The sequence below is a fragment of the Lepidochelys kempii genome, chromosome 3 (genome assembly GCF_965140285.1).
Source record: "Lepidochelys kempii isolate rLepKem1 chromosome 3, rLepKem1.hap1, whole genome shotgun sequence".
Lineage (NCBI taxonomy): Eukaryota > Metazoa > Chordata > Testudines > Cheloniidae > Lepidochelys > Lepidochelys kempii.
The window spans coordinates 103,313,125-103,338,289 of record NC_136382.1 but is presented as its reverse complement, the minus strand read 5'-3'; the positions used below and the strand labels follow the sequence as shown (position 1 = coordinate 103,338,289).

The 25,165-nt window shown below is 41.6% G+C and overlaps 1 protein-coding gene across 2 annotated transcripts; it reads right to left on the bottom strand.

Annotated features, from left to right (window-relative positions):
- Positions 1-210: 210 nt before the first annotated feature.
- On the bottom strand, positions 211-23,591 carry TBPL1 (TATA-box binding protein like 1). 2 transcript variants are annotated; one of them, XM_073337351.1, is made up of 8 exons: positions 23,393-23,591; positions 20,441-20,548; positions 13,894-14,080; positions 12,397-12,479; positions 6,824-6,887; positions 4,678-4,781; positions 4,483-4,577; positions 211-731 (listed from the first exon to the last, which is right to left on the bottom strand). In XM_073337351.1, exons 3-8 carry the CDS (start codon positions 14,026-14,028, stop codon positions 652-654), a joined length of 561 nt encoding a protein of 186 aa, XP_073193452.1. In that variant the 5' UTR covers positions 14,029-14,080; positions 20,441-20,548; positions 23,393-23,591; the 3' UTR covers positions 211-651. The 2 variants fall into 2 exon arrangements, with proteins under 2 accessions (XP_073193452.1, XP_073193451.1); XM_073337350.1 differs by lacking the exon at positions 20,441-20,548.
- Between the last annotated feature and the right edge of the window lie 1,574 nt (positions 23,592-25,165).

The window sequence follows — 25,165 nt, the reverse complement described above, 5'->3', positions numbered from 1 at the left end:
CAAATTCTACCCTCTGATACACGTACGCAACTACCACTGATTTCAGTCTAGCCCTCTGCATATTACTTTAGACACACACACACTACAAGTAGGAACAAAAGTATCAGCAAAAGACTACACTTACATGGTTTCCAAATTAATCTGCAACTGTACAATTTTAATTGCAATAGAAAAAGGGGAAAGGAATATAACAACAGGTATTAAGAGAGATATTTTCCAAATTTTTATTTGTGCACATTCATCAAGTGAAAAAGATAACTTTTACAGCTTCTTTGGTGCCCAATATTCAGCATACAAAAATGTAAAAGACTATTCACAAAATAAAACACAAGCTCAAACTAAAAAAATGTTTGAAAGGTAGTGCACATCGTGACAGGTTTGCTTATGAATACACAGAAATTACTGCAAAAATAAATAGAACGTCTTTTTAAAAGCAGCAATTTCATATCTTGTAAACTTTCGTTTTTACAATACAGCACTGTTCAAAATAAAATCCAAAGGGACTGGAGTTTACACTGTGGCCATGAACAAGTAAAAGAGTCTGTATTTCCTCAGCTATTGTTGGTCCAGTTTTCCTTTTTTTGCTTTTAGTCCAATGTGCAGCAGTCTTTAAAGGTGCTTGGTTAGGGAACCTAACCATTAAGTGGTGAATTATAAAATTTCCTTCCTGCTTTCAAACACGAATGGGTAAATCTGCTCCACAGCACTGGCAACAGCCTTTACGTTTGGCCCTGAGACATTTTAAAAAATAGAGAGAAGAGGGAGAAAAAGTCAGGGCATTAAAAAGCAAGAATGTAACAGTACCTCAAAAACCATTCAGCATATATCAGCTAGCACAACTTTACACTGTAGACACACCTTTTCTCATATTCAAGAAAGCTACTAAGTACTTAGAGGAAGAAAATAATATGCAACTTCTAGAACCCATAATGACATTTGAACTGGTTGTTGACTAGATTAGAAATTAATAACTCCACATCTGTCACTTTTATTTCATAAGAAATTATATACTGTCTAGTATACTGGAATAGAAGAATCCCAGCAAGAGTGGGGTTAGAAAGCATACCATATGCTTTCTGATTTGCTACTGTCCTCAGAACCTGTATACCCACATCAAAGGATGGCCACTTCAATTTCTCATTTCATTGAGCTAACCAAGGAAACTATTTGTAAGTGATGGATTTTAACCTCTGTCTCAGTTATTCGACAGTTCAGTATAACAAAAACTTGATGGGTCTGTAACTTTGTAGTTTGGCTTATTTGATTCCTCTGCCATCAACCTCAGGACACAACTGTTAGCCCAAAATCTGGTTATCTCCTCAAACGGGAAGAATACTCAGGTTATCATCTAAACCAGTGGTTCTTAACGTGGGGTGCACACACCCTCTGGGGGTGCCAGACATGCCAGATTTTTTTAGACGGTAAATCATCGAAAACACAAATTAAGCACAGGCACGTAAGTACAACTACTTTGTTTCATCAAACCTATGTATTTATTAACATTATACATTTTTAACAATTACCATAATAAACAAACAAAAATATATCTAGGTTTAAAGAACTGACCTACTTCAACAATTTTTGATAAGGGGTGCGAGAACATATTTTGATTTTTGATAAGGGGTGCAGTAAAGGTTAAGAACCACTGATCTAAACTAATCTACTGATGCTTTGGAGACAGAAATGGAGAGAGAGTCGGTGATGTCTGCTGGTGGCACTAAGTCACTGGGTAACAAACTATGAAGCTTGCAAATGATTGAGCAGAATGACAAAAAAAATTAATCTTGGACAGGAGTATAGTGATGTATTGACCAAAATAGTCAACTTTTCATCCATACTGATAGTGTGTGAAATTATGATTTCCTCCGAGGAAAACTATTTTGGAGGCTCAGTAAAAAGGGTCTGCCTAATTTGCAGCAGTATTTTAAAAAAGTGTAGAAAATGCAGAAAATACAACTAAAATTGTATCAAATGCTAACATGCCCCCATTTATAGTACTGCCAACTTTTTGTGACCTGAGATTGTGTCTGTGGACTTTCTCAATTAAGATGACGCCTGCCCTTTATGCCTTTAAAAATCCCTTTCTAAAGATATTTTGGATTGTGGAGGTGGAAAAACTAGGATTATGTACCCCAGAAGAGAAAAGAGTTAGAAAGGAATTCATTAATTTATTCAAAATTTTGCAGCCCATAAAGCCTTCTGGGTCACCCAATGAAAACAGCCAGTATTTTTAGGCAAAATAAAGATAAGTTCAATAATATTTCAGACAACTTATATAATTCACTGCCTCTCAAAGTCAGTATCAAATATCACAGCTGGATTTTTAATGGCCTGCATAATTTAAAAACTATTAACAAAATTTGTATAAATGAAAACTAGGACAAGGGTAATCAAGTCACATGTTTCATGGCATAAACTGATTACTGCTGGGGTCCCTCTCTGCCTCATGGATAACATTGCCAGTTTGGTTGAGTGAATTTGGGGAGGGTTTTCTGCCTTCTTGTAAAGCGCCAGCTATTGACCACTGTCAGAGACAGGATACCAGACTTAATGAACTAATGGTTTCACCAGGAATGAGAAGAGGACTTCCGAAGTTTCTTCCTAATGTAGTGATCTTTAAAGAGATCACAAATCGTTGTATATCCTATTTACATGCAAATTTCAGGAAACATAATTTTAGTGCTTTTTTGTACATTTACAAAAATAAGAAAATGGACCAGGAAGAAGATCCTTCTCATATTTTCAAATCTTGTGAGGATTATACGAGGCCTATCAGCCAATATACTCTGCTTTCCAGGCAGGCACTACTGAATGCAGTGCACCTCCCTCCAATTTGTCTGCTACCACAGAAATAAGAAGTTCTAGAGAACAATGCGCAGTAACATCCAGCAGGCCGGGGAAAGCAGAAAGAGCATGAGTAGGTACATGGGTCTTGCAAGGATAGTAGTGATTCTCCCAAAGTTGAAGACCTGGAAGGGAACCTCCACAGCAAGACAGAGGATTGTGGAGGTTAGCACAGGGAGAGACGAGAGACAGAGAAGTTGAGGAAACCCAACATGCATTTTAGGGGAAGGAAAGCTGGAGTTGATGATACTGCCACCAGCTTCCTCATTTCTTTTTCTCTCTTCATCAAGCCTGTAACTCTCCCCACACATGTCATTTTTTTAAAAAAAAGTATTTCTCCTGAATTTTAATAGAGATTTTTAGTTACAAAATATAAATAGTTAAATCACAGTTCAATAAGTTGGCTGCATTTCTGGGGAACATTCAAGCTTCTCATTTATTTGAAAAGTAATTTTTCTTCTATGTTTGGCTGTCACTAGTTCAAATTAGCTTGCAGGAACATTTACATTTTTGGGTAGGTTTCCATTTTGGATGTTTGTGGGTTTTAGCTATAATTATTGCAGTCAAAAGAAATGTATTGTATAAAATGTTAGGTCTTGGTAAGGATCCCATATCCCTCCCCCCCAAATACAAGTGTCCCTAAGCATGATTTTAGATACCAATATCTTATCTGTCATTTCCAATCAATAGAAATTTAGCATGGGATAATTCCAGATCATGTGTGTCGGAGTTCTATTTCCCACAGTTTTTGAATCCTTTTTTATTCATGTTTTTTCCCCATTTTAGCAGGTGTTGTATTTGCTCTCAGCTGATGTTTGTGCATATCTGGGAAACATGGTAAAGTCCTTCTTGAGATACGGGGCAGAGGATGCCAAGTAGGAATAAAGGGGAGGGGGAAAGGTGGCACGAAGCCTCCAAGAAAATATATATATACACATATACATACATATATATTTATTTTAATTTCAGGACCAAAGTCAACAAAAAAGTTCCAATGACTGAGGAAATCCATTAGATGTCTGGCATCTAGGAAGAGATTTCCCCACAACTATTTTAATTGTTTGTTTCATTTTAAGTTTCCAGCCAAGGTTGTGTGTAATTTTTCCATCCAAAAGGGGCAAGAGGAAGTTTACCCAAGCGTTTGCCAGACTTGGACCAAAACCTGAAATAGGGCAATCTCTAACACCCCCTAGTTGTTGGTCAAAGGATGATGCTGCCATGTTGTACTGGCTGTGCCTCTCTAGTCTCAAGGTGCATGCCTGTGATAGTAACTGCTGCTTAAACAGCAGTAGTTTATGGGACTGTACAGAAGAAAAATGAGAAGGAAGGTTAAAGTTTTAGAATTTGTACTTAAACAAGCAAATATCCTCAGTCTCTGGTATATAAGCTCAGTTTCCTCATATGCCTCATCTCCCCAGAAACTGACTACATCCACGTGTACAAGACAAACGTATTTGATCTGCTGGGAGTATTGCATTCTCCCACAGTTATTCAGGTATTTTCACTGAAAGACAAATTATCTGGCAGCATTAAGTACAAATGAAATCTCACATGCCTGTCTCTCTGTTGCTTTGAAAGTCTAACTGAACTCCCATGAAACAAAGTAAGTTAAATATTTATTTTGGCATCATAAAGTACCCGTTACTGTGATACTTCCTGTTGAAAAAATCTGTAAGGTAGCTCTGAGAGGTTTTATTCTGTAGCACACTGCAGGATGAAGCTCCGGTTCATAACTAGAAAACAGAAAAGATTGTCAAAGACACTTCTATATTTGCTAATAAAAAGCTGATACACTGAAGAAAAAGATAAGAATTCTCTTAAGACCTACTGTACCTAGCATGAGGTCTATTATTCTTCGTAAATTCTGGCAATCTGATTTCAAAGGGCATGTTGCATACTGCTAAAACATTGACAACCTTAAAATCTGTGAAAATTACCTTTTGGAGAGAGAAAGAGAACAAGAATAAGAAAGGTTATGATATTTGATACGAAAAAGATATCTTCTGACAATAATTTGATTATTTCAACCAACAAAACCCTGTGTTTAACACAAAGCTGACAAGAATAGGAATCCAAACAGAACTAGGGTAGAATTTTTAAATACCTAACTTAGTTCTGAACTATATTTGTAATCCAATAACTTGTCTAGCAAAAAACCCAACCAAACACACAATTGCCTTCTCATGTAGATTCAATTACATTTAGAATGAACATGCATGGTCTATATTACTGTAGTAAGCATGTGTGACTAAGTTAAAAATTAACTAAACCAAATTATTCATGAAACACCAAAATAAATGACACGGGGAAAGCTTGGTTTGTAGTGTTACTAGAACCCACTAAGGTGTTACATAGTTAGTTCATATTAACAGTTTATCATTATTTTATTTAACAGTTTCTCCCAGAGTTAAGAATAAAAAAGAAAATGAGAGAAAACTGCTTGTTTGTTTTTTCTCCAGTAGCTAGTTCACAGAAAGCCATTTCCTTTCTCTTTTTGAAACAAAAAGCTAAACTGCTGGCTTCCAATAGCCTTTTATCCACAGCCACACAATGCTACAATATGGTGGTAAAATGCTTCTGGCGAATTACCAGCAAAGCCAATGCAATGGTGGGAGATTTTCCTGAAGCTGTTAACACAGACATGGCCAATGAAGACCCATTTTTGCTCAAACTTAATTAAAAAAAAGAAAAGAAAAAAAAATTTGCAGCCTGAGAATGAGTCTACCAAATTTCAGTTTGAACAGTTAAATTACAAGCAGATGAAAATGACCCCTTAGAATGGAAATGCTTGTGCAATATTAATTAGACATCAACATGTGCTCTGCCTATAACGTTCACTCTTACAATAAAGTTAGGCCACATTAATCTGTTTCTGCACCTAAATGAACCAGTTTATATCCTATAAAGCCATTACTAAAGCTTTACCAGGGTATATATTTCATCTGACTTAATTCAACATTCTGCTCCATCGTTTTCACTTTTACATGATATCCAATACTTAATACCCCATCACTTAGTTTTAAATCACTTGATTTAATGCACTCAGGATAGTAAGAGTTGCTGTGGGCTGGTTGCCCACCTCTAAAATTTGGTGGTCATTTTATATGCTAAATAACCTTAAAAGTAGGCCATTCTTACTTTCATATCATCACTCTGATGTCTAGCTACTTGCCTGATAGTAAATGTATGGTTTATTTAATTAAATTAGAGCAACTGGTTGGATGATAGCTCTAAAATGTCATTATATGCCCTTCTGCTCAAGGAACAAACACCAAACTGAATGGTTCTATCAGCCACGCCTAAGTCATTTACAGTAGCAGACCTTGCAACTGAATGGTAGATGCAACTGACTCAAGCTCAGGCAAGGAGGAGTTCCACTTTTTAAGTTCTAATTCAGGAGTAAATCCTGGTCGCAGTGCACAGTGGCTAACTAGACTATAGCAACTTGCTTTAGTTTAATTTAAAAAAACAAAAATCAAACTTGTAGCAGTTAGGAATTGTTCACCATAATGGCTATCCGAAAACAAGATCCATTGGGAAAATGTGTCTGTTCATATGACAACCATATTTATGCCATTCAGAATATTTTACAAATGGATGGGGCAAATTTCCACTTTTCTTCAATGCAATCCTTTTAGAGATTTTGAGTATAAGGAGGACATATATATTATATATATATATATGCAGGTGGTTAGTTTACCCAGCCTCCTGAAACAAATTTCTGTTCATTAGCTGATAAGGAAGCCTGGTGCTGAACTACCAAGTGGGAGCCCCAAATAAATACAATCTCAAGATAACTTGCGTTGCTACACAATGAGAATTTGAGTGAGAAAATGCTGGTTATGAAATTGTTATAGCACCTCTTCTGCTGACTATCTGTTCTGAAAGGTCCAAACATGCTATCCCCTATCAATAGAAATACATACATATCCTATTGTTCACCCCTAAAAGAGAAGGTTATTATCAAAAGGATCATTACCTGAAAACCTAGTTTCTGCAAAGTACGAGCTAATCGTCTGGCACCAAATTTAGCTTCTTCTTCACTATAATTTAAAGGAGAGAGATAATAAGCAACTAGCTTTACTAATAGTTACTGCAATAAAACTAAAATTTTAAGATGTATACATACACACGTTCACATACTTACATATGTAATCACAACAAAAACTATATTAAAAAACGTTAAAATGCAAAGTCAAGCGAAGAAGTGCCAGCATTAAGATAGCCTGTACGTATGAAATCAGCTCCCTTGAGCATATGCATTATGACAGTGTTTTCCAAACAGCAGGTCCCGACCCACCAGTGAGTCTTGGAAAGCATCTAGGTGGGTCACTTGTGTCCCAGAGGTGCTCTCCCCACCTGCAATCTCACTTCCCCTGGAAGGCAGCAGTGTAGGGAGAGGGATTTGGGCAGCAGCAGCATGGAGGAAGCAGCTGAAGCCAGAATTGGACAGTCAGCAGCCTGGTAGTGATTGCGTGGTTGTACAGTCAACACCCTTATAGTGGTAGAGAGGCTTGCGTGTCTCAATGACCCTGAGAGCGATGCTGCCTGGAGTCATGTACTCCCTTAGGGTCACCCATGGCAGAACTGTCAAGGGCGAGGTTCCAGACAAAGTGTAATCCAAGAAGTCCCTAACAGCAGAGCCGATGGAGGATAACTGCACAATAGAGTTGAAACTGTTGTGTAACGTTATAATGGCTGTGAAGGTGGATGAAGGCTGCAGCAGATAGAGAATCTCCAGTTGTCATGGTGTCCATGCCACTGGTTTCAAGTCCTCTATCTGTCAAGGACAGTGTGGTGACTTTTGTGCACCAGTCTCCCCATTTTAAAAGAAGTCCGGCACAGGCATCTTCCAGCTTTTGGGAAAATATTGCACACACAAGTCCGGTGGCGATCTGCGAGTGGTGACAGGAACAGGACAGTGAAATCTGGATGTTCCTAGTCACAGACTGACACACAGGCGGTGGGTGTGTGTTACAGTTGTCCTGCTCAAGGATTGAGGAGGGTCGAGCATCTCTGCAGCTGCACCCACAACTGAGCAGTCCTTTTTCGGATCCACTCTGCTCACCCCACATGGGAAGGGGGGTTAGAAAAGGTACCCTAAAAATAGTCTTGCCTCTGTTTTTCCTGGTTGGACAGCCGCATCCAGCAGGATCACCACTTCAGCGGTCGAAAATGTAAGGAACTTTTCAACTTTGGAACTTGGAACATACGTACCCTGATGGACAACTCAAACAGCGACCGACCAGAGTGACGTACAGCCATTATTGCTCATGAATTGAGTCGGTTTAACATCAAAATTGCTGCTTTGTCCGAAACTAGAAGAGCTGATGAAGGACAGGTGAGGGAGGAGAAAGGCGGATACACCTACTTCTGGAAGGGAAAATCTATAGATGAACCCCGATTTCATGAAGTGGGCTTTGCTATAAAGAACAAAGTCATAAGGAGTGGGTTGGGGGCGGGGGGAAGAGAACCTGGATTTGTGCTGGAAATGGCCCACCTTGATTATCATACAAATTGTAAGGAAAGTGATCACTTTAGATAAGCTATTACCAGCAGGAGAGTGGGGTGGGGGGAGAGAAAACCTTTTGTAGTGATAAACACCCATTTTTTCATGGTCTGTGTGTATAAAAAAAATCTTCTGCATTTTCCACAGTGAAGTGAGCTGTAGATCACAAAAGCTTATGCTCAAATAAATTGGTTAGTCTCTAAGGTGCCACAAGTACTCCTTTTCTTTTTGCAAACTCATAAGGTGCCTCTCTGAGATACCAGTTGGCATCAATGAGCGGTTTATGACACTCCGATTGAGGCTCACCAAAAATCAACAGGCAACTATTGTGAGCGCCTATGCACCAACACTGGATGCCAATGAGAATGTAAAGGAAGATTTTTATTCTCAGTTGGAAACCATTTTATCGGAGACCCCTACAGAAGATCAGATCATCCTTCTGGGGGATTTCAATGCAAGTGTTGGACGAGACTCAGACCTGTGGAAAGGAACAATCGGGAAAGAAGGAGTTGGCAAAAGCAATTCAAATGGAATTCTGCTTTTGACCAAGTGTGCTGAACATGAACTTATTATTACGAACACTCTTTTCCGACACAAGGAAAAGTTCAAAACACCTTGGAGACACCCACGGTCAAAGCTCTGGCCTCTCCTCGACTAAGTCATAGCTCGTGCCTGATGTACTTCTCACAAGAGCAATGACAACTGCTGATGACTGTTGGACTGATCATAGCCTTATTCGATCCAAAATGAAAATTAAGATCGCTCCCAAATGGAGGCTGCAAAAGAAGCAGGTCAGGTGCAAACTGAAGGTTCAAGATTTGAAGGACTCTATTAAGCATGACCACCTCCAAGCAGTCTTAGAAGAAAAGCTCCCATCAGAGTTTCCGGAAGAAACTGAGGAACATTGGAGCCAGTTGAAATCAGTAATAATCAATGCCTGTGAGGAAACCATAGGCTACCAAACCAGAAAACATCAGGACTGGTTTGACGAGAATGATGCTGAAATTGAGCAACTCATCAATGAGAAGAGAATGAAATTTCATGCTTGGCAGAACAACATAAATCGTAATACAAAGAGAGAAGCCCATCCCAAGGTGAGACTGGAAGTCCAACGTAAAACCAGAGAACTCTAGAACAAATGGTGGACTGAGAAAGCACAAGAACTCCAACATCTCATGGACATCCACAATACTTGTGGTTTCTGTAGTGCCACCAACGCTGTTTATGGGCCAATTCATCATGGTATCAATCCTCTTCACTCTAAGGACGGAACCACATTTCTGAAGGACAACGAAGCCATCAATTCTCACTGGAAAGAATGTTTTGAAGATCTCCTTAACTGTAATTCAATGGTTGCAGATGAAGTCCTTGAGCAAATCCCTCAATGACTATTTAGGGATGAGCTCAGAGACTCTCCCAATTTTTATGAGGTACACAATGCCACCAAGCATATGAAGAACAACAAGGCAGCAGGTCTAGATGGGATCCCCACTGAAATCTTCAAAGATGGTGGACCAGAGCTAATTTGTCAGCTTACCTGCTTACCCTTAAAATCTGGATAAAGGAGGAGATACCCAGTGAAATGAGGGATTCCCTGACTGTCACCCTCTTCAAGAAAGGGGATAAAGTGGATTGTGGAAATTATCGTGGTATCTCCCTCCTAGCCATTGCAGGCAAAGTTCTGGCGCGGATCCTTGCAACCTGCCTTCTGCCCATCAGAAGAAATTTTAGAAGAGTCACAGAGTGGTTTCCAAACAGTGTGGAACTTCAGTATGCTGATGACAATGCAATCTTTGCCCACTCTGAGAAAGATCTTCAAACTATCTTGAATGTGTTTGCCGATGCTTACTCATGTCTTGGTTTCACTCTTAATATCAAGAAGACTAAAGTGCTCTATCAGCCTTCTCCAAATGAGGTATTACCTGCTCCATCTATCAAAATCAAGGGAGTGACACTGGAGAATATCGATCATTTCCTCTACCTTGGAAGTCATCTTTCAGCAAAGGCAGATATTGATGCAGAAATTCAACATCACCTGAGCTGTGCCAGCATAGATTTTTTTTTGTTTACGGCACAGGGGTTTTGAAAATCATGACATTCGAACAGACACCAAGCTTCTTGTTTAATCAAGCCGTTATTCTACCAACACTGTTGTATGGGTCCGAAACTTGGACAACTTATAGACACCACTTGAAAGTCCTTGAGAGGCACCATCAATGCTGCCTTCGTATGATTCTGAAGATCAAATGGGAAGACAGGAGCAACAATATTAGTGTTCTAGAAGAGGCAAAGACCACCAGTATCGAGGCAATGATCATCCATTAGCAATTCCTGGTCACACTGTCTGGATGCCAGACCATCGCCTCCCAAAACAGGTCCTGTTCTCTCAGCTGAAAGAAGAGTACCATAACATGGGTGGACAACAGAAGTGTTATAAGGACTTGCTGAAGGACAACCTAAAAAAGTGTAATATTGACATTGACACTTGGGAGACACTTGTCCAGGATCGCTTAATGGAGTGAAGTCCTACATGCTGGTCCCCTGCAGTTTGAACTTGCTTGCCAACAAGCTGAAGAGGACAAGAGGCGCAGGAGGAAGGAGAAACTGGCTTCCAGTCATGGTCAACAGCCTCCTGCTGAGCCCAAAAACATCTGCTCCCATTGTAATAGAATTTGTGATTCAAGGATAGGCCTTATTAGTCATCTGAGGATCCATAATTCTCATGGAAGATGATCATACTCGGTAACGAGTGAACGCCCATCATCATCATCAGTGATCACGGCCCAGCCGAGGGAGAGAGGGACCAGCTGGGGCTGCAGGATGGGGCAAGGCAGGGAAAGCAAGAGCAAGGAAATGAGGGGGAGTTGAGCAGGAGGCTGGAGGGAGAGGGGAGCTGGAGGGCTGAGAAAGGGAGGGAAAGGGAGGTGAGGGGGTAATGGTGGGTCCCCCAAAAAGACAAAATGCATTTGATGGGTTGCCTTAGTAAAAAGTCTGGGAACCACTATATTATGTTACAGTCTTCAATTACAGGATCAATATTATGTTTTCCACAGGACCTTTGCTTCATTCAGTTCACAGCATGGACCTGCTCTGGGGATAAATCTGGGCTGTGTATTGAAGGGGACTGTTGTCTGTAGAACCCTGCTTCATATCAGACCCCTTCCTCAGCCAGTCTCAGTCCTCCCTGTCCCAAGACCCAGATTCCGCCCCTCCCCTCCACCAGCCTGCAGTTTCACTCTCCCTCCCTCTGGCTCTTTGTCCCAATCTAGTCCCTTGTCCCCTCTGCATTGGAGCCACGCAGCAACCTGCTTCACGCAGCAGGAGGTCATGGAAAACACAAGAGAGCCAGGCTCCCAGTTCAGGTGCCAGGACCCAGACCTGGCACAGCCCACAGCAACCCAGCAATTGCAGGGAAAGTCCTGCTCAGTTCTGGGCTGGAGTATGCCAAATGAAGACCAACTCTTCAGGGAATGTAGCTGCTAAAACTGAAGAAGGCTCTATTGAGAATGTGCAAATGGAGATTCCCCCCGCCCCCCCAGGGTTTAGAACTTGACCAAATTTGGATGGATTTTCACAGAGACAGTAAAGAATACTCCCCTGACACAAAGTACCCCACTTCCCCACACTCCAATTTCAAGTCATTGCTCCAAAGCATGGAGATGTTACAGTATTTAAAAGAAAAGGTTGCCAGACTTTTTTTTTTTTAAATGTGGGTAAAACAATGTATTTTTTCCCTAGTGTCATTCTCAGAAATAATGGTTGAACTGTTTTAGTTGAAATTTTCAAAAAAATTCAGCCTGAAGCAGACATTCAGCACAAAAAAATTCTACCCAAAGGGTTAAAGTTTGGCAAAATTATAAGCAACTGTAAACAGATTCTTATAATGGGAACTGTCGTGCAACCTTCATAATAGGTGGTTGTACCAGAGCTGCCAATAATATATGCAATAGATTTCACGATAATAAGTGGTATTTTCCAATGTCGTATACAAGAGTTTCATCCAGGAACAATTTTTTCCCTCTCCTTCAAAAGAGGGATTTTACCTTGTGGCTCCTGTGCAAATAACTTTTCCTGAGGACCAAATTGTGGCCGTAATCCTAGGTTTCCTAAGTTTCATTAATACTTTCTGAAAGAATTAGAAGAAAAACAGGTTTTAGTGTATGTGTGATTTCATACTGAAAAAACAAGTGTTATACTAATAAAATACTTCCTTTATTCTATTTTAGCCTTGAGGACTGTTCCTTCCTTGCCTTCAGAAGTTAAATCAATATCAACTCCTGAGAAGAGCAAAATAAACCTGAAGTATCTTAGCCAATAAGCAAGTATTAAAGTAACAGGCTGGCTGGTGGCTCAAGTGAACAGAAATTATTTAAATAAACTTTTTTAAGGCTGGTAGCATTGTGCTATAATCATCTTTGCCTGTCACTATGACCACATCACTGCTCTGACTCTTTCCACTGATTGTCTCCTTCTGCACAAATTCAAACTCCTTGATCTCATCTGCGAAGTTTTACACAACTTCACTTTGTCTACATTTCAGATCTCATTTTCTTTTGCTTCCCCAAGCATCCTTCCTCTGCTAATTCCCTCTTGATTTCTCACTGTGCTTGTCTCCTCCTCTAACCTGTGAAGCTGCCCATACTTTCACACCATCGCCTATACCTGGAATAGCTTCCCTACACCAGTATACCTAGCAACCTCACTATCTTGCTTCAAAATCCCACCTCAAAACTTGTTCTTTGACTAGCATTCAACATTGATCACAACTTGAGCACTTCCCTGCTACCACTCATGCTTGACCATGCCAGAATTAATAAACACAAGATTGTATAATACCTTTCTAACAAGGTGTTCCCCTATACATTGGAGCTAACTGCACACATCAGATTTAGTTTCTCAAGGCAGTGATCCGAGTCTTACTTTATTCCTGCACAGATATGTGCACATCTACAATAGGGGGCTATATAAATAAATAAGATTCAAGCCAAGTTTTTGGCATGTCAGAATGGGTATTTTTCTGGCCAGCCCAACTAACCCTACATGGACAGGAAGATGGACTAGATCAGTGTTTTTCATTGACCAGTCCATGGACTCATGCCTGTCCCCTGAAACTTCATTGACACAATACAGAAAGGCAGCAAGCTGGTCCCTGGGATCAAAAAGTTTGAGAAACACTGGACTAGATGAAGGCAACAAGACTTTCTCCCTGTTTACTTTAATATTGGGTAAGGGTGCACCAGAAACAAACTGCATAAATTTAATTTCACAACATTTCTTATGGCTTCAAAGTACTGCAATATTTGTCTCCTCAAATTTAGTATCCAAGAACAGATACAAGCCTGGCAAACCTGAACAAGAAAGAAACTGGAAGAAGTCAAAGAGATGAGAATCCAGCCATTCTAAACACAGTTCTGCTACATTGACTTTGGAATTCACACTACCAACTACATCCAACATATGGATATTGACAGAGCTCTAGTTTGATAAACATGTATAAAAGTTAGTCTAGTTTGGCATTTGAGATACATTAAATTTCTTACCCCAACATCACGCTTGTAGATCACATTTGCTCCCTCTAATGCAATCTTCCTCAAGTTTAAATGACATCTTGTTCTAAAAACACATACTACATTTGTGATTAAAATGTCCAATGCAACATCACTGTCTGCATCCATTGGGGTGGTTGAAAACTCAGATTCCCCACCAGCATACCATGAAGATCACATTCTGAAAAAGAAAACAATACAATTAAAAATACTGTGTCACACAGTTGTCTAAAACTATCCCTTTCATGTACCTTAGTTCCTTAATTGAGACAGTTTTAGAATCTGGAACTGGAGAATAAATTGTATGCCATTCTGACTCATTTATGGTCTGTGTTAACCACACAGTTTTGCATCCTGTGTATCAGAAAACAGGAAACCTATTGCTTATTAACACTCATGTTTCAATACCATGAAACCAACTTATCAGAAATTGTCATGAAAGAACTAATTATACATAAAAACTGGGAAAAAAATTAAAGGAATAAGATATCTTAATTATACTATGCTGTTCATTCAACAAAAATATTTTTAAAAGCTGAATATGAAGATGAATTAGTATTTCTATGAAACAAAGGAAAAGCTTTATAGCACCTATAAATGATAACCTTTCCTCAATTCCTTCCTCAAGTCAGTGCAGGATAAAGTTAAACATAAGGAAAAATTTGTTTCTCACGACTGTTTCGATTAATGATGATTACATGGATGAAATTTAATTCCAAATATAAGAATCAAATATTTGCCAAAGTTTATGCTTTGGAACTATAAGCCTTCTCATTGCCTGTGAAACTGTAAGATATGCACAAAACATGAATACGTTAAAAGAATAAACTGACTTTGAAAAGTATTTTTTATCCTTAAATTAGTTTTCCTGTATATAGTTAATGCTATGAATGAACTGGGAGGAGAGGCACTTGGTTACACTGTGTCATTCTATTATATTCTTAACATTGTGTTTCAGTATAATGTAGGACTACAACAGGGGTGGGCAAACTTTTTGGCCTGAGGGCCACATCAGGGTATGGAAATTGTATGGTGGGCCATGAATGCTCACGAAATTGGGGGTAGAGTTGCGGGAGGGGGTCAGGGCTCTGGAGTGGGGCCAGAAATGAGGATTTCAGGGTGCGGGAGGGAGCTCCGGGTTGGGGTGCGGGCGAGGGGGGGTGAGGACTGGGGAGGGCTGGGAATGAGGGGTTTGGGGTGCAGGAGGAGGCTTCAGGCTGGGCCCAAGGGGTTTGGAGGGTGGGGGGGGATCAGGGCTGGGGCACGGGTCTGGGGTACAGGGGAGGGGTGTGAGGGCTCCAGCTAGGGTGGAGCCAGGATTAGGGGTTTGGGGTGCAGGAGGGTGCTCCAGGCTGGGACTAATGGGTTCAGAGGGCAGGAGGGGGATCAGGGATGGGGCAAGCTATTGGGGCACCGGGGTGTGGGTGAAGGCTCTGGCTGGGGGTGCGGGCTCTGGGGTGGGGCTGGGGTACAAGAGGGGGCTCTGGGCTGGGATTGAGGGGTACGGAGGGCGGGAGGGGAAATAGGGCTGTGGCAGGAGATTGGGGCACGGGGGGGGGAGGGGCTCAGGGGTGTAGGCTCCAGGAGCCACTTACTGCAAGCAGCTCCCAGAAGCATGTCCCCGCTCCAGCTCCAAGGTATGGCCAGGCGGCTCTGCGCACTGCCCTATCCGCAGGCGCTACCCCTGCAGCTCCCATTGGCCAGGAACCACGGCCAATGGGAGCTGCGGGGGCGGCACCTGTGGATGGGGCAGAGCGCAGAACTGCTTGGCCACACCTACGCGTACTTCATAGGAGCCGGAGGGGGGACATGCTGACTGCTTCCTGGGAGCCGCGTGGAGCAGGGCAAGCCCCCGACCCTGCTCCCTGGCGGGAGTGGGGCAAACCCCCGACCCCACTCCCTGGCGGGAGCTGAGGACCACATTAAATGGTTGGATGGGCCGGATGTGGTTCGCAGGCCGTAGTTTGCCCACCCCTGGACTACAATATTAAAAAAAAGAAACTTTCACCATTTGATGGTTAAAAGTAGTTCCTGTTTCATGTCAGAAACTACTTCAGAATTCTTCTCTCCTACAAATAACACATACTGGCATATTAGATAAAGTGAGTGAGGTAACATCTTTTATTGGACCAACTTCTGTCATACTTAAGGATTGTTCAGTTTCTCATTTGTGAAAATCAGACCAACTCTGAAACATTCCAGAGTTCAAGTGCTCTACTAGTAATACACTGAACTTTCACTTCCCACTGCAGACTTGTTTTTTTAAAACCAATTATTTCAACACAATATTGCCACTAACAATTAAAATTCAAATAGAACTATGCAATAACAGCGTCAATGTTTTTTGTCATTTTTACCAGCAGACACCCATCCTCCCTAAAATTGGATAGGAAAGTCAGCTCCTTTGGTTTTGTGGGGGTGGTTTTAGTTTTGTTTTTTGAAGCAGAGAGGAGGTAGGGGAAGGAAAAGAGAAGAGAGATATATAAGGGTATATCTGCACTGGAGTTGGGACCATGCCTTCCAGTCTCAGTAGACAGATAAGAGCTAGCTCCACTTCAGCTAGCCTGCTAACAATTGCGGGGTTGCCACTGTGGCATGAGCTAACCACCTGAGCCCAGGCATGCCTAACCCTCCAGGTCCAAGGTCAGGTGACTAGCCAGTGCCACAAGGATGTCTCCACTGCTATTTTTAGCATGCTATCCACTGAACTCAGACTCAGGAGATCAGGAGTGTCTGAGCATGGGTGATTAGTCACTGCCACAAAGTCTGCACTGCTAGTCAGTGTGCTAGCTTGAGTGGAGGTAGCACATCTCTGTCTATCCAGGCTGGGAAGCATGCTCCCAGCTGCAGTGTAGACATACACTAAGGGTCTCACCGAAGCACTACAATTTATTTTCGTAACTTTTTACAAGAAAATATAGAAAAGTAAAAATTTTAATGCTGCTTGTTAGGAAAATCCTTGAAAAATTACTGGCTAGCAAAATGGGCAAGAATTTGGCAAGGAAAGATTCAAAAGCTAAAGCAGACCACAACTCAAGAGATGGAGGACACAGTTAAGGTTAAGATTTTGTCACGGTTATTTTTAGCAAAAGTCACATACAGGTCACAGGCAATAAACAAGAATTCATGGAAGCTGGAGCCTCCCAGCACAGAGATGACAGACTGAGCCTCACCACCCAGGACTGATAGCCCAAGTCCTGAAGTTGCAGAGGTAACGAAAAAATCACGGAATCCGTGACCTCCTTGACAGACTTGTAAGCCTTAGCCATAGTACATCAAAACACTGTTGATCCATTAGCTGAAAATCCAGTAACACCCCATACTGAATGAACACAACAAACAGCAAAGAGTATAATGAAAGAAAAGCTGTCAGCCTTAAGATAAATTCTCTACACTGATTCATGTTATAAAAAAGCAGGCGGCCAGGAGACAAGAAACTGCCACATGTAAAAGGAGCCCATCACATATACTCCCTTGCTAAATGAAATACAGAGGCAAGGTCAAAATATTTATGAGAAATAAGCAAGAGGGAAACCAAGATTGTTAGTATCAACTTTTCCACCTAAGCACTTTTAATGTTAATTTGCCATGCATTCTTGGCCTCCTATCACATGGCACCCTGCCACAACTTCTGACCAATAGTCTTCTCAGACACACCTTGAGTGGAGGACTACAGCTGGATAACAAGAGAAGCAGGTTTCAGAGTAGCAGCCGTGTTAGTCTGTATCCGCAAAAAGAAAAGGAGTACTTGTGGCACCTGAAGTGAGCTGTAGCTCACGAAAGCTTATGCTCAGATAAATTTGTTAGTCTCTAAGGTGCCACAAGTACTTCTTTTCTAAAAGAGAAGTAGCAATCATCATATAGTAGTGACACATTGAAATGCAGATGTCTTTTACATATGGAACTGGCTGCTGTGTGATCATCGTCTATTTCACTCTGCAGCTGGCTCCATATCTGAAACATTATGTCATAGCTCTTGGCTTGTCAGACAGAGGAAAAAGGAGGCAGGGGGGAGAGAGAGTAAAAGAATCAAAGCAAAGGCAAAAGAATAGCAAGAAAGCACAGAAAATGATATAGGGTGTGGAGGAGAAAGAAAAACGGTAACTAATATTTTTCTACGGAGAACTGTACATATCCCTAAGCTTCCTAATGCCCTATCATGTCTGTTTATGATGGCCTATTACAGTATAATGTTTACTTAACAACACCACAGCAGCTGTTAAATAATGTAACTGCTTTCCTGGGAGATGCCTCCAACTTTTTATCACAAAACACCCATCTTTTAGAGGTAAATGCCAGCTATACAATAGAAGTGGTTAAGAACAGTGGGTACAGGGTGGAGAGATCACAAAAACAAACAATTCACAAATTCAATGTGGGAGCTGAAAATTACCAGTAAGAATACTAATATACTGTGGGGCCCAGTCAATCAGAGTGATTTCATCCACAAGAATATCATCAAGAACAATTTAAACGTGCAGATTTTGGCAAGCTGAAGTTTTATATTGTAATAGTAATGCACCTATTTTCATCAGTAATATTCCAAAAGTTCAGATGATGCAAAGCACATAACTGGAAATTTGAAAATGAATTTTAACTATAACTTTATAATTGTAGTCTACAGCTTGTGACAGTTACTTGGTAAAAAGTGACATTTGTTATACAAGCAATATCTGAGCCCAATGTAAAAGACTAAAACCACCTTCCAGTGGTTGAAAAAAACAAACTTGAATATTTAATATTTCAATGTTGAGTGTTTACACAGTAAACTACTTCAGATGTATAATACTGATTTAAGTTTCCTCATTAACAGCAGCATGTTGAACAAGCTATTTAATACAAAACATTATTACTTTAGTGTTCTTTCAGAATACGAAGCCACAAGAGTCAGGAATTTCATTGCTGGAGTTCTTGTTCACCCTTTGTTACATATGCATAATGATAAGGTCTTTCATTACATGATCTAATAACATTGAATAAAACAAGAGAGTTCCCTTTTGTGGTGTAAAAGGTGGGGGGTGAGGGGGAGAACTGTCTTTGTCTCAGTAACAGTCCAAGAAGTTGGATAAAGGAGGAAATCTAAAACAAAATCTTCAGACATTCATTTTAGTACAGTATAACATACTGAGAACAAAGAAAAGATTCTGGGGAAATGAAGTATGGTGGGCTACCATCCCTCAAGATAGAAATACAGATTCAGCTTCATGGTTATTCCTTTTTAACAAAAGGGCAAATCAACAATATTCACAAGAGGAAAGATGCAAAAATATATTCAGAGTTTATATATAACTGTTCTTTAAATTATACATAACATCTTTGCGAGGCAGCATGGTTCAGTGAACATGGTACAGACACGGGGCAGGACACAATAGGGTAAAATCCTGGCCCCAGTGAAGTCAATGAGTCACCTCTAGTATCTAACCCTAACTCTGCCACTGACTTGCTATATGACCTTGGGCAAATAACTTAATCATTGTACCTCAGCTTTTCTGTCTTTAAAATGAGGATAAAAGTGCTTATGTACCTTTGGTAAAGCACTTTTTGAGATCACTCAACCAATAGATTTATAGGGCTCACTACTATTACTCCAGATGTAGGAACTATACTTGTAAAGCAATGGGACAAGAATGGAAACAAAGTTTCCAGTTCTTTATAAATTGTGCATTTATTATTATTATTATAATAACAGGCCAAATTCCTAAACCTGCCCTATTAGACTCCACTAGATTTTGTTGATTAGCTCTGTTCATGAACTTTCCGACCTAAAAGTATTAAAAAGATACTGTCAACTTAAAGAGTATTGCAACATTGTGCCAGTGCTTGAGAAGCACTAGTTAGTGTGCTTTTTATTGTCCTAGCTTAGAAAAATGCCAAAGGTAAACAGCCTATTTGGGGGGAAGCAAATTCAGTATTATGTTTTTCACTTTTAATAACCTAAAATATTAGTTGCACATGCACAGAAACATTTTAAACAATACTTAACCCGACATGTCATTTTAACAGATAAAGCTACTACCTTAAGATCGCTAGAAACAACTAATTAATAAAAGTTCAAACCAGTCTGTAATACATGGACACTGTCATAGGTTTACTGATGACGAGCCTTAAGGTCTTTCGGCATCTGAATCTTGATGCTATAAAGTACTGCGAGGGAATCAGCTGATGTAAGGGAATAACTACTCATGGTTTATGGTGTTACCAGAGTCTTTTAATGAAAGACTTAATGGCATACACTTACTTTTGTGGTGATACTAGTCTTGCTCTGCAAACCACTTTGGCCTCAGTCTCACTTTGGATCTGCGTGGGAAGACCACTGTGTAGTTATAGAGTTCACCCATGCAGCTCTGACTGCAGAACTAGGGCCTTCATAGGCTGTTAGCCAATAGTGGTACTGCCATTCTATTGTACCAACATCCATGTGATGAAATGATTAAAACTACACCACTTATTTTGTATGATAGAAATAAAGCTGTAATAGAATGCTTTATGTTTGCTTTCTTTTGTAAACAAAGACTTACGCTCTATTTGGACATTATTTTACCTAAACGCTGAAGTGTTCCTTAAAACATAATTGATGGTCTGAATTCAGCAGAAAACATTCCTGGCCTCAGTAAGCCTTGGGGGATGCAGATGTTGACTTCACAATAATCTGTTTTATTTAAGGGAAAGGTTAGCTTGCCACAAGAAAAAAAAAAAACACAAAAACTCCCTAAACCTCTAGCTCTGTGGCAGGAACTTGGGAAGCTACTCTGGGCAGAGAGCTTCCCAACCAACTAGTAAGCTTGCAGCTCTCAAATCTTAGGAAACATCAATCCCTCACCAATGCTGTGTAGCTCATAGTTAGGTCCCTACCAAATTAACGGCCATGAAAAATGCATCGGACCATGAAATCTGGTCTCCTCTGTGAAATCTGGTCTTTTGTATGCTTTTACCCTATACTATACAGATTTCACGGGGGAGACCAGCGCTTCTCAAATTGGTGGTCCAGACCCGAAAGGGAGTTACAGGGAGGTTACAAGGTTGTTGGGTTTATTTTTGGGGGGCGCGAGGGGGTGTCCTGGTTTCCCACCCTTACTTCTGTGCTGACTTCAGAGCTGGGTGGCCACAAGGCAACAGCTGTTGGCCAAGCACACTGCTCTGAAGGCAGCACCCCACCAGCAGCAGCGCAGAAATAAGAGTAGCAGTACCGGAACCCCCCCTACAATAACCTTGTGACACTCTGCACAACTCCTTTTTGGGTCATGACCCCTACAATTACAACACCATGAAATTTCAGATTTAAATAGCTGAAATCATGAAATTTACGATTTTTAAAATCCTATGTCCATTATATTGACCAAAATGGACCGTGAATTTGGTAGGGCCCTACTCATAGGAGTTCCAGTAGCACTTGTGTAATGCCTCTATTGTCTCAGTGAGGAAATGATTTAAGAGTCCAATTTCTTGAACACTAAAACAGACTTTAGAAGAGGAGGCTGAACCTTTCCCTTCACCTTATTGGTTGTCTGCTGGGTCTGATGTATGTTTTTGTGCACGTGTATGTAATCTGTATATCACAATCTCTCTCTCTCTCACACACACACACACACACTTGTCATGCAGTGGTTCCTCTTAGTTTCCTAATTAGATGACTGTCAGTCAACCAGAAAGAAAGAACCCACCCTTACATTAGGATACCAGATGATAGATATTTTGTCTCTCAATATCATAACCATCATGTGACATGGCTGTCAAACTGGGCAGAGGAAAATTTTTTCCCCTGATCAAAGATGGCCACCATAATGTCTAAAGTAATATTTTGTTTGCACTGTATCTCATTTCCCTCCCTTGTGTTTGGTGTGTTGTGTTTATTTAGATTTTTGGTTTTTATAGATTGTAAGCTTTTAGGGCAGAGTCTGTGTGTTTGTACAGCACCTACCACACAGGGGCATTGGTTCCTACTGAGCCCTTTAAGTGCTGCTGCATATAACTATTATTGCTTGTATCCACTGTCAAGAAAGTACACTGGACCCTCACTAGAATGCGTGTCTATATAGCGCGAATTCGCATATAACGTGGTCGCAGCCATGGATCCCAAATTTAATTACTATAATTGCAATTCATTTTAACATGGTCCCCACATTAACGCGGTACCGCGCATGAATCCCAAATCTCGTGTTCTAGTGAGGGTCCAGTGTATTTCCTCTTTTGAGCTGGTGGTTCTCTACAGGTTCACAGTTTAGGAAACTCACTGTATCCGAGACCACTTGCTCCTAGGTTAATTTTTCCTTTTACAGAGCACTTACTTAGCAGCACAAAATTGCTAACATGTTCCATTCATATTTTTCTTAGGGACACTGTCAGGCACTTTAGACCTCCAATCTAGGTTTTGAAGGGAAAGGAGGCTTTATAAAGCCTAATATTTATAGAAATATTTTCATTAAATATATACAAAATAGCTTTAAAAGCCTTTATAAAAGCTGTGTTAAACATTCCTTTGCAGTAGTTGCTGCAATGTCTAGGTTGGATTATGCTGCTGCATCAGAACCAAAAAATAAAACTGACTAGATTCTTGTTTTGGAACAAACTGAATGAAGTACAAAACATAAATGAACAACATAAATAGACAAAAGTAAACAATGTTTTTTAGCAATGATTTGTTTTCTAAACTTAGCCAAAATCTTTTCATGGAAACATGAACGTTAGATTTTTACTTAAACTTTTTGTTAAACTACAAAGCATTTAGGCCTAAATCATGTGACAGTTTCCATTTCACAAGGCTGATCACCTGGGATAGATTCTATATCTCCTTTAACATGCCGCCACCAAGGATTAATCTAACCTACAAATGTTATTTTAGGAACTTACAAAAATCATCCTTTGAGGGAAGTGGGGGGGGGGGGGGGGAGGGTTGGTTAAGTATTTGCCATCTTGAGGAGCCTCTATTGGTTGCCAGGAAACAGTGTTTCCCATGGAGGATGCTCTTGTCTCGTTCTCCTCCTCCTCACTTTCCCCTTCCCATGGAAAGGGACAGTGAGAGGACGGGGTGGGGCGGGGGGATTGGCCAAGGGCCTGAACTACGTTTTGTGCACGCACCGTTATTTCCGCAGCACCCCAGCTGTGGGGACGAGGGGAGGGGAGGGCCCAGACACTGCTCTGATCTCTGCCCCACGCCGCCCAGGAAGGAGCCACTAGGCGAGAGCAGGGGTGGGAGCGCCACAGGGCTGCGAAGCCCGAGCCCCGCGCCCCCCAGCTCCGCAAAGGGCAGCACCCAGAGGCGCCTTTATTGGGGGGGGGGCGCGCGACACAGAGGCCGCGGGCGGCTCCGCGCTCGTTCCCGGGGGACCGGGCCCAGACCGCGGGGCGGGGAAGGGGTCTCGGAGCGACCTGGACGCAGCGGGGCTCCCCCGTCCCCCGCGCGACACCTGCCTGCCCGGCCCCCCCGCGCCCCGGCCCCGCAGCGCCAGACCCTCCCCGGCCAGCGCCGCGGGTGGGCGGCGGCGGCTGCAGTTACCGCGTGGGCCGGCGGTTGAGTGTCCCCGGCTCCGCCGCGCGCGGCCCGGTTGCTACGCGCCCCGTCGCTCTCGCTCTTTGTTGTTCCGGGTCCCGGGCCCAGTCCCCGCGACAATAAACATCGCAAAACGCGGCGGCCATAGAGACGGCCCCGGCTAGAACGGCCGGCGGAAGTGCCACGAGGGCCGCGCTGCGCACGCGCTTCCGGTTTTTCTCTCCACCTCCCTTCCTCCCCGCCTCACGCTAAGCAGCTCAGCGCAGAATGCGCGTGGGGACGTCTGCGGGGTTCGGGGCCGAACGTCCTGTTCAGGGCAGGGTGGGCTCGAGCCTCTTTACCCCCTTCTGCAGCCTGAGCTGCCCCTGGGTTGCTAGTGGCGGCCCGTGCGAGCCCCCAGGCTCCATGCACTGCTCAGCAGCCTGCGAGAGCAATGCTTGGGCAATGCAGCGCAAGTCACTCGGGGTGCGGCTGTTTGCTCCTCCCAGCCGGGTTATAATCTGGCGGGCAGTAGCTGTCCCAGCCTGGCCACCTGCTGCCTTTGCTTGTTCCAGGTATTTTGCAAAGTGGTTTTGTCCAGCGGGTTTGCCACTGCCCTTTTAACTTCAGTGTCATTTCCAAATTTGTATGCTGCGTTGTTGGAGCTGTGTTGTTGGTCCCAGGATATTAGAGAGACAAGGTGGGTGAGGGAATATCTTTTATTGGACCAACTTCTGTTGGTGAGAGAAACACGCTTTTGAGCCACTCAGAGCCCTTCATCAGGTCAAGTTCAAAAGCTGGTCTCTCGCCAGAAGTTGGTCCAATTAAATATATTACCTCACCCACACTGTGTCTCTGACTTCCAGATCTGGTTTAAATTTACACCAAAGTAACATGAGAGAGAGGATAAAGAAGAGACTGGATTATATTTTATTTTGTTTGTTTTTAAGTTTATCTGGTCAAGAAAATCATCTGGAAAGTGGAACTTCTAAGAGGTCTACATGTGACTGCAGCTAGCAGAAAATGTTACTGCTTACAGCCTGACAGGCTTCACTGTTGTGAAAGAAATGTCCTGTGGCTATGCACATAAAGAGTGTGATTGCACTATATTCAGTATTCAGTCTCGCAAAACATACAGTTTCAGTCCCATACATTGCTCTTTAAAATATAATTTAAGAACATGTAATAGCAGAAAAACTAGATTAATAGGAGTATTCCAATAATGTCTGTTGGCAGGGGGCTACATGTGATTATGGTGTAGTGGTTAGAAAACTTGGGAGTCAAGACTCCTGGATTTTGTTCCCGGTTCTGATATGGACTTGAAATGTGACCCTGGAGAAAATCACTTAGCTTCTCTGTACCTTAAATTACCTCCTCATAATATGGAGATGATACTACTTCATAGCGGAGTCGAGAACCTTGTCTGAAAGGTACTATACAGTGCAATGTATTGCTCTTATTTAAGGTTTTCTGAAGCTTTAGTTCTATAAACTAGTACTTTTTATGTAAGAAATTACAGTGAAATAGTACTGATTGTGCATAGGACAAGTGAAACTGATTTAAAATTGTTACTTTAAAAACTCTTTCAGCATTGGGACAACTTTTTCTACATCCACATTAATTTTCACCCCAAAAATAGGAATTGATTAGGAGCAATTTTTGCAGATTTTCCCATTTCAAATATTTTCTCTAGCCTCTAGGAGAATATTAAGAATAGCAGTGCTTCTTATAGCAATTTTTACTTTTTGCAGCATTGGGAACATTACATGCCCTGTCTTAATACTTATGTGCAACAGGACT

Excerpts from the sequence above, each read along its gene's own strand:
- TBPL1 (XM_073337351.1), bottom strand. The coding sequence starts at position 14,028 with ATGGATGCAGACAGTGATGTTGCATTGGACATTTTAATCACAAATGTA. Across the intron at positions 12,480-13,893 it reads TCTACAAGCGTGATGTTGGG|AAAGTATTAATGAAACTTAG; the intron begins GTAAGAAATTTA and ends TAATTCTTTCAG. Across the intron at positions 4,782-6,823 it reads TGCAGAAACTAGGTTTTCAG|GTAATTTTCACAGATTTTAA; the intron begins GTAATGATCCTT and ends TCTCTCCAAAAG.